The sequence below is a fragment of the Physeter macrocephalus genome, chromosome 18 (genome assembly GCF_002837175.3).
Source record: "Physeter macrocephalus isolate SW-GA chromosome 18, ASM283717v5, whole genome shotgun sequence".
NCBI lineage: Eukaryota > Metazoa > Chordata > Mammalia > Artiodactyla > Physeteridae > Physeter > Physeter macrocephalus.
This window is the reverse complement of record NC_041231.1, coordinates 74,378,528-74,387,633: the sequence shown is the minus strand read 5'-3', so window position 1 is coordinate 74,387,633 and position 9,106 is coordinate 74,378,528. Positions and strand designations below refer to the sequence as shown.

Genomic DNA, 9,106 nt, shown 5'->3' with positions numbered 1-9,106 from the left:
AGAGTGATGTGTGGCATTTCCAGGAAGAAGCTCTAAGCACCGGTTTGCTCTTTTGCATACTCCTTCCCTCTTTATTTATTTATTTGTTTATTTATTTATTTTTATTGGAGTATAATTGCTTTACAATGGTGTGTTAGTCTCTGCTGTATGACACAGTGAATCAGCTATACATATACATATATTCCCATATCTCCTCCCTCTTGCATCTCCCTCCCACCCTCCCTATCCCATCCCTCTAGATGGACACAAAGCACCAAGCTGATCTCCCTGTGTTATGTGGCTGCTTCCCACTAGCTATCTATTTTACATTTGGTAGTGTATATAAGTCCATGCCACTCTCTCACTTCATCCCAGCTTACCCTTCCCCCTCACCGTGTCCTCAGATCCATTCTCTATGTCTGCGTCTTTATTCCTGTCCTGCCCTTAGGTTCTTCAGAACCTTTTTTTTTTTTTTGGATTCCATATATGTGTGTTAGCATACGGTATTTGTTTTTCTCTTTCTGACTTACTTCACTCTGTATTACAGTCTCTAGGTCCATCCACCTCACTACAAATAATTCAGTTTCATTTCTTTTTATGGCTGAGTAATATTCCATTGTATATATGTGCCACATCTTCTTTATCTATTCATCTGTTGATGGACACTTAAGTTGCTTCCATGTCCTGGCTATTGTAAATAGTGCTGCAGTGAACTAATGTTCTCTGTGGATATTAGCTGCCCCATTAGCTTGGGACTCAGAGTGAGCACAACACTGATGGGAAAGAATTCCAAGCTAACCCTTGCTGGACATGTAACACACATGAGAAACATTTGTGGTTTTCAGCCATTGTAATGTTGGAGTTGTTTGTTATAACAGCACAATCTAGCCCAATCTGAATGACATAGACACCTTGCTGGAAAGGCAAGTCAAAGATATAGAATGTACTATTTAATGCACATTTATTGGGAGGTTATTGTGCATTAAACACTGTGCTAGGTTCTGTGATTACAGATGACTTAGATTTGGCACCAACCCTCAGAGGGCTTATATTGCAGAAGGCATATAGGTAAATATGGCCCTTCATCACTATTGTGAGATCACCCTGAACTCTTTCTCCTCCGAATCTCCTTCTGACTGTATGGTGGTTCAAAATCAGTCCATAAATTCTTAAATATTCCTCACTTCAAAAGGTGGAACCTAGTTCCCTTCCCCTTCAATGTGGGCTGAATTTAGGAACATTAGCAAATGGAATGTGGCAAATGTGATGGTATCAGGCTTCTGGGGGTAGTTTGTGAAAGGCAAGTGGTTTCTTCCTTGTTCTCTCTTGAATCACTCAGTCTGGGAGAATCCAGTTACCATGTTGTGAGTAGCTCTTTGAAGAGGCCCACAAGACCAGGAACAGAAACCTCCTGCTAACAGCCAGTGAGGAACTGAGGCCCCCAGCCAACAGCCATGTGAGTGAGCTGTCTTGGACTCGGACCCTCCACCCCCAGTTGAAGCTTGGCTGCAGCTCTTGTGGGTGTCTTGACTGCAATCTCATGGGATACCCAAGCCAGAACCACACTGCTGGCCACTGCAGTGGAGTCCTGATCCTCAGAAACTGTGTGAGAAAATGTTTGTTTCAAGCCACTACACTTGGGGTAGTTGTTACACAGCAATGGATAATTAATAAGTATGAATTCCTCCTGTGAGTTACTATTTCTTTAAAGGTGTTTCCTGGCCCCATTACAGGAAAGGAATGCCCTTTGATATCTGTATTAGTAGAATTCTGGGTTGTTTGTTCTCCATTTGCTCCACCCTTAACCTGGGATCATTTTCCACCTCTTTTTGCCCAGCTCTCTGCTGTAAGAGGTTGATTCCATGGACTCCCTTGCCCTCGGGCTTCTGTTTGGTTTCTATCCATGGAAAACACTGGCAGGGGAGCAGAGGGCAGGATGAAAGAGAGGTCTGGACATCTACCCCTCTGACTCCGATTTCCCTCCCACCAGCCTGGGGAGGCAAGGGATGATATTACACGTGACTTTATTCTACTCAAATCTGCAGAGTTGGAGTTCACTATGTTAAGGTCCATGTATTTAAAAGAAAGGAACTCCCTCTTCGTTCTTCCTTTGAATTAGAAAACAGCCTCTAATTCCCCAGACAATCAGATCCACTTACTCAAACCTGATTCTTCTGCAAGCAAAATCAAGTCCCACTGTCTGGATTGCTGCTTATTAAATTAATTTGGGGGTAATTATCGGGGTGGAGAAATGAAACAAAGAGTATCAAAGGCTGATATTTCTAGAAACACCTCAGAAGGTGTTTCTTGCTCGTTTGGGACACAGCCAAAATTGGCTGGGCTGAGAACACTGCATGTGACATGTTCCCTTCCTAGAGCAGTCAAGGAGGGGCAAGTGTTTGTGAATAAGACAGGTGCTAGACTGGGAAGAGGCCTGGCTTGGCAGCAGGAAGATCTGGCTGCCTGTCCTCACTGGCAAGTTCACTGCCTAACCTTGGGCAAATAACTTCTTGGGTTTTCAAAAGTAAACTGGCCTGTCTTATCTACTGCACAGGATGGTGGTTGTGAAAAATCAATTAAATAGGATTTTGCTGGATTAGTAAACATAAGGTGAGGCACAGGGACTTCCCTGGTGGCGCAGTGGCGTTACTGTGTTGTAATTATCACTGTCAACAAGGGTGAATCTAGGATACTATGGGAGGGAGAAGTCCTTGAATCCTTTATCAGTCATGGAACCAGCAAGAAACAGACAGCACACTTAGGTGGGGTTTTTGAAGGAGCATTTTTTGAGGTGTGGGCAGAGTTAAAGTGCCCACGGATGTTGAGGCATCCGTGACCATCAACAGAGGAAAGCCAACCCCACCCAACCTGAAAGGTAATGGCTAGAAATGGTGTTGTTGGACCTGATGAGAGCTGGACTCATGGGAGAAGGGCCATGCAACGCCAGGTATAGTTGTAGAAAAGCATAGTCAGTGCCAAACAACAGCAAAACAGGCAGGAGAAATAAATACTCTGACTTCTCTTTCTGCTCCCTAATCTCCTGCCTATGCCTCCTACTAGCCAGATCCATCTGGAAACCAAAGACAAGGGTGCCTGGGTGATGCCGTCCAAGCAGTTGGTAGACGTCAGTGTCCTAGTCCCCAGAGCAGGGTGGAGAGGGTCAGGGAGTGGGTCTGGAGAGGCAAATGGAGAACATCATGAGCAAGGTCCAAAAGAGGAGAAATTATAGGAATTGTTGAAACAATATTTTCTAAAACTTTTAAAAATTTCATTGCTTAATTAAAATGCCTAAATTTGCAAAGAGAGTCCACAGCTACTGATGGAATGAGGAGGGATCTGAATGAGTATAGAGGGCTGGATACTTGAGGCTTCTATTATGAGAGAGTCAGTGATGGGCATATGCCCAGAAAACCAATCCTGGATTGTTTTAAATAAAGGCTTTATTTTTTAAAGAAGTTTTAGGTTCCAGAAAAATTAAGAAAAAGCTACAGAGATTTCCCACATACTCCCTGCCTCCACACATGTACAGCCTTCTTGGCTATCAACATTCCGCACCACGGTGGTACATTTGTTACAACTGATGAACCTACATTGACACAACACAACTACCCAAAGTTCATAGTTTACAATTGGGTTCATTCTTAGTGTTGTGCCTTCTGTGTGTTTGGACAAATGAATAATGATCTGTACAATCACTGTGATATTACAAAGAGTAGCTTCACTGTCCTAAAAATCCTCTGTGTTCCACCTATTCATCCCTTCCCACTAAGCCCTGGCAACTACTGATTTTTTTTCCTGTGTCTCCGTGGTGTTGCCTTTTCCAGAATGTCATGTAATTGGAATCATACAGTAGGGAGCCTTTTCAGATTGGCGTCTTTCACTTAGTGATATGCATTTAAGGTTCCTCCATGTCTTTTCATGGCTTGATGTCTCATTTCTTTTTAGCACTGAAATAATATTGCATTGTCTAGATATACCACAGTTTATTAACCCATTTACCTACTGAAGGACATCTTGGTTGTTTCCACGTTTTGTCCTGGATCCTTTTGGATGGGGGGTGGGGGAGGGAAGACAGGCATCCAACTTAGCCATGGACAGAGCTTGAACAGTCCTCCATGGTCCTTGGGCCCTTTGCAAAAAAAATAGACTTCTGTGAGGCCTGTCCTACTGTCTCAAATGTACTCAGACACACTCTCACCCCCTGCATGTATTGTCTGAACTTTGACTGAAATATACTAGCTGCCAAGTGTATATTAGGAAATAAGGATGTAGATCCTGGTCTTAAAGAATTGATAGACTAGTGGAAAGGAAAAGATAACTGACTACAACTGACTTGTACAAATGCAATAAGACATCAGAAAAGCTAGGATTTTAGCATCAGACGAAAGGTGAGTTTCCCATGATGTTATTCAGTGTTTGGTTCTTGCAATGCCATGGTGATAGTTTTGGATACAACAGATAGGCCTATTTGAGCATAAGATTCTTAGTACATAGACTCACTACTGAGTGCACATTCCATGAAAAACCTTAAAGACTATAGCTCTTTGATTTTGAGAGAGAAAAAGGGACACCCCACACCCCGCCCAATTCCTGATACATACTGAATCTTGACTTTAGGAATCATATTGTCCTGGGTTTAAACCCCAGTTTTGCCACCTATCAGCCAGGTGACTTTGGGAAAATTACCTAACCTCTCTAAGCTTCTGTTTCCTAAGTTGCAAAATTGACATTCTAGTAACTGTAGGATTATTGTAAGTATTAAGTGATGCTTAGCATGGTGTTTGGTGTGTAGGAAGCATTCCAAAGATGATATCCACTCATTTTATGACTTCTTACTACATACTTTTTTAAACAGAGAGGCCAAGATTGTTAGCTTCTTTTGGGGGCACAGTTGGAGAAGTGAATCTTTTTTTTTTTTAAACTTTTTTGGTTAAAAGAAAAGCATGTGGGATCTCAGTTCCCCTACCAGAAATGGAACCCGCAGCCCCTGCGGTGGAAGTGCAGAATGTTAACCGCTGGACTGCCAAGGAAGTCCCTGGAGAAGTGTATCTTGAAGGAGGGAGCTGACCATCCTGCAATCAGGGCCTAGACAACAGTGAAGGGAGTTAGGTAAGTCATAAACATTCAGGATCAGTTATTGTTTTTATATAAAATGTTGGTATTTTGTTCATTATGGATTTTTCTGCATCGATTCTGACTTTATTTATTTATTTATTTTTTGGCTTTGTTGCATCTTCGTTGCTGCACAGGGGCTTTCTCTAGTTGCGGTGAGCTGGGGCTGCTCTTCGTTGCAGTGTGCGGGCTTCTCATTGCAGTGGCTTCTCTTGCTGCAGAGCACAGGCTCTAGGTGCCCGGGCTTCAGTAGCGGTGGCATGCGGGCTCAGGAGTTGTGGCTCAAGAGTTGGGCTCTAGAGCGTAGGCTCAGTAGTTTTGTTGCTCTGCGGCATGTGGCATCTTCCCGGACCAGGGCTCGAACCGTATGCCCTGCATTGGCAGGCAGATTCTTAACCACTGCTCCACCAGGGAAGTCCCTGACTTTTTAAAATATTGCATTAAAATATTATTTATCTTGATAACCCACTTTTTTGGTACCTCCTTAAATTTCATTCACCTGGCCCTAAAGCACTTAGGTCGTGGTGTGACTGGCACAAAGTCCAGAGCTGCCTGTAGGAAAAGACTCAAGATCTTTGGGTGAGTTTGAACTTGTGCTTTGCAAGGCCTAGAACACTTAGCCTCCTGGGATAGGAGCAGAGGGTGTGGACTACAACTCCCAGAAGGCCGCGCGGCACGGAGCCCTCACCGATTGGCTGGTCGGGCCCCGCCCCCACCACGCCCCTGCCGCGAGGACCCGGGGCAGTGAGTCCCTGGCTAGCTTGCTCCCGTAGCCGGCTACCCAGTGTAGTCTCGCCCTGCCCGACAGGCTTCATGGCGGCTCAGCCAGTGTCCCGGATGCTGCGGCGGGTCCTGAGGTCCAGCGTCCGGAGCTGCAGCTCGGGCGCTCCGGTGACGCAGCCACACCCCGGGGAGCCCTCCCAACCTGCCGTGGAGGTGAGCCTCCCGCATCCACACTTTCCTGGGGAGGGGGTGGCCTGGCAGCTGCACCTTATGCCCAGAAGCACCCCGGCCCGTCCGCGGTAGCTGCTTCTGGGAGGGGTGTCCGCCTCTGCGAGGGACTCCTCAGCGCTTATTTAGGGGTGGAGAGAGAAGTGGAATGATGTTTTCTAGATAGACTGCCCAGTCTCACCCGGTATCCCAACGAGGGGTCGCGGGGTGGGGCGCTCCTTGGGGTCTGGCTTAAAAATCTCCCTGACCACCCATCCGTGCAACCCCCTTCCAGGTCTGAGTGACTCCCAGAGATGGGGGAGCAGGCGGCAGGACTCTGGGACCAATGAGATATTATTAGTACCCCTTTCAGCCCTGCCTCACACCCAGCCTCTTTAAACATTTTCCTCCCTGCCCCCCAGTGGAGGTTGTGTGTGATCAGGTGTTTTTGTGACACCCCACTTCATCGTGTGGCACTGACTAAAAATGTCACCTTGGTGCTGCCAGTAGTCAGTTGTCACTTTGTAGTCACACGGTTGTGTGACCCGTCCTTCACTGACTCTGTTTCATCTTCATTTCCCTTAGGAGGGTTCAGTCTCTTTCTAGAGCAGAAAGGAGTCAGGACCTGGGCTCTTGCAGGTTAGGGACTCCGCTATCTCTTTAGGGTTGGGATAGCCCCCCTCAGTCCTTAACAGCATCTCAGAGGGGTTTCTGGCATAAGAAGTTTTAAATTTGTTTTGCCCATGTTGTCAGGGAATCATGTGGGGAGAAGCATCTCTTTTTTGGTGACACCTTTTCTAGGCTGATCTGGTCATTCTTTTCCCACCTCCTGGCTCAGGGCTTCAAGTTCTGGGATTCGTCAGATCATGCATGCACCTGCTGTTGCTCAACCAAGGGGAGGGCCTCAGCCTGACTTGCTTTCCCCAGATCTGATCCCCCCTTCCCCCCACCCCCGGGATCCTCAGATAAGCAGATCCCATTTCTGGGAGGTGGAGAGGTTTGTCAGTATCCTTGAACTCTGAACTTCCTGGAGGGAAAAACGGGAAAGCAAAGATGAGAGATCTTTAAAGAATTCAGGCAAAGGGAAGTTTTCTTCTCCCCCTTGCCCCTAATTGACTTTGTACCTTTCATCCTGTGCTAAGTGGCTTCATTCGTGGTCTCTCTCAGTCCTCACAAGAAACCATGTGAAGTGAGTAGAGTTTGTATTTTCAGGTGAGGCTGCTCGTGGAAATTAACTTCCCTGGAGTCCCTGAGCTGGAAAGTAAGGGAACCGGAGCTCAAACTCTAGCCCTTGTGCTCCTGCTTCTTTTCTGCAGGGAGAGCAGAAGAGAGGCTGCTCTTACCCTTTCCTTTACACCATGAGGGCAGGTAGAGTTAGCAGGTAAGAAGGTGGACTCAATGCCTCCGTTTGAATCCCAGCCCTACCACTTATTAGGTAGGTGAACTTGAGCAAGTCTTCTCAGTGCTTCAGTGTTCTCCTCTGTAAAATGGGAATAACAGTGTCTACTTCATAAGGTGGTTATAGGGCTTAAAGGAGTTAATATAATTTATATATATATATATATATATATATATATACTTAGAACAAAACCTGGCACATGTACGTGCTGTGCACGTGTATTGCACGTTTGCTGTAATTATTATGCTTGCTGCCATTGCCACATACTGTGTCCCCTAAGTCCCCTCCCACCTGGACACTCAGGATAGTCATTCTGTCAACTATCTGATCACAGCCCTCCCACCCTGGACATTCCCCACCAGGGTTATCCTCAGCAGACAGGTTGCTCCTTGGGTGCTGGGTGCTCCCCTCCCCTGCCTTTCTCGGTACAGTGCTTAGCCGGTGCTCTGCAGGCAGTAGAGTTAGCAGGTATTTTTTGGCTGTTTGAAACAGGTCTGGTGAGGGTGCACGTGACTGAGCACTGGACAGGGATCCCCAGCCTTTCATGCTCGCTTTGCCCCCAGTTTGACCTGGCTCCTGGGCCTGTCTCTTCTCCTCTCTTCCTGTCTCTAAAACCAGTGGGATGGACTAGCCCATCTGTACGCAGTGGGGGAGGGCACAGAAGGGCCTTAGGAGAATCTCAGAGGTATGTTCAACCAATCCACCGAGCTTGTCAGTTGGCAGGAGCAGGGGTGGGGGCACCTGGAACCCCTGTCCTCCCTTCCCTTCCTGTAGGGTTCCTTTCCCCATACCCTACACGGGGCCCTGAGGTCTGGTTTGGGATGGGAAGTGCTTGGAGAGACGGGGGAAAGCCCCTGGGTGTTGTCTGTGTGTCGGGGTGTAGGTGTGGGAGAGATGTGCAGTGAGGCGAGGGAGCTGGCTGTGAGGACAGTGGATGGGGGCATGGGCTTGGTCCCCAGGCAGATCGAGGAGCTTCTGCAGGTGGAAAGGGGAGGCGGGTAGGAGAGACGGCTCCCTCCGGCCTGGTTGGGGCAGCAGGACAGAGGGCTTCCCCCAGTTGCAAGCACTACACCCTTCTTTCTCCCTCTCAGGCTCCATGCAGGCTTTGTTGGGACGACAAGGGGCTGGCCTCAGGTCCTGGGCCTGCTTCCTTGGGGCAGGGGCAGGGGAAAGGATGACTCTGTGCCAGGCAAAGGCACCCAGCTGTTCAGGGGGCTGGAGAGAACACACGTGGGAGAGGGCTGTGCAGAAAGGGACTGGTACATGAGGAGGGCCGGGGCGGGGCAGTCACACACGGAAGGAAAGGAGACCTTTCGGGGGGCTGCCTGGACTTCCAACCTTCCCAGCTCCTCAACAGCTTTGTTTCAGTGAAGTGTGACTTATCCTTGCTGGGAGCCACAGGTGTGAAGACCTCACACTTAGGGTAGGGCTGGAGGGGGAGCGGAGGTCAAAGCCTGGGGCTGGGCACTTCGCCAGGTCCCCTCATTTAATAGAGATTAATTTTGAGCCACCCTGGGTAGACATCCTCCCAAAGAGCAGGTAAATCAGGGCCACTGATATTTGGGTTTGGCCTGTGCTCTTTTTCTTCTGCTCCTCTAGTGTCTGCACTCCAGAGCTGTTTGGGGGTTGGCCTTTATCATTCAGATCAAAGGCCCAAGGTTAGTGAATATTAGAGAAGGCACTTTG

The 9,106-nt window shown here is 47.7% G+C and overlaps 1 protein-coding gene across 24 annotated transcripts in view; it reads left to right on the top strand.

Annotated features, from left to right (window-relative positions):
* Positions 1-5,826: 5,826 nt before the first annotated feature.
* MOCS1 (molybdenum cofactor synthesis 1) overlaps positions 5,827-9,106 on the top strand; it is a 38,868-nt gene continuing 35,588 nt past the window's right edge. For 23 of the 24 annotated variants that reach the window (XR_008615864.1, XR_008615860.1, XR_008615865.1 and 20 more), the window contains exon 1: positions 5,827-6,027. Coding sequence is in view for 15 of the 24 variants with exons in the window: in XM_055080217.1 (XP_054936192.1) it covers positions 5,905-6,027 (123 nt within the window). In the remaining 9 variants the exon portion in view is untranslated. The remainder of the gene's footprint in view (positions 6,028-9,106) is intronic. The other variant, XM_055080207.1, reaches the window with a different exon arrangement.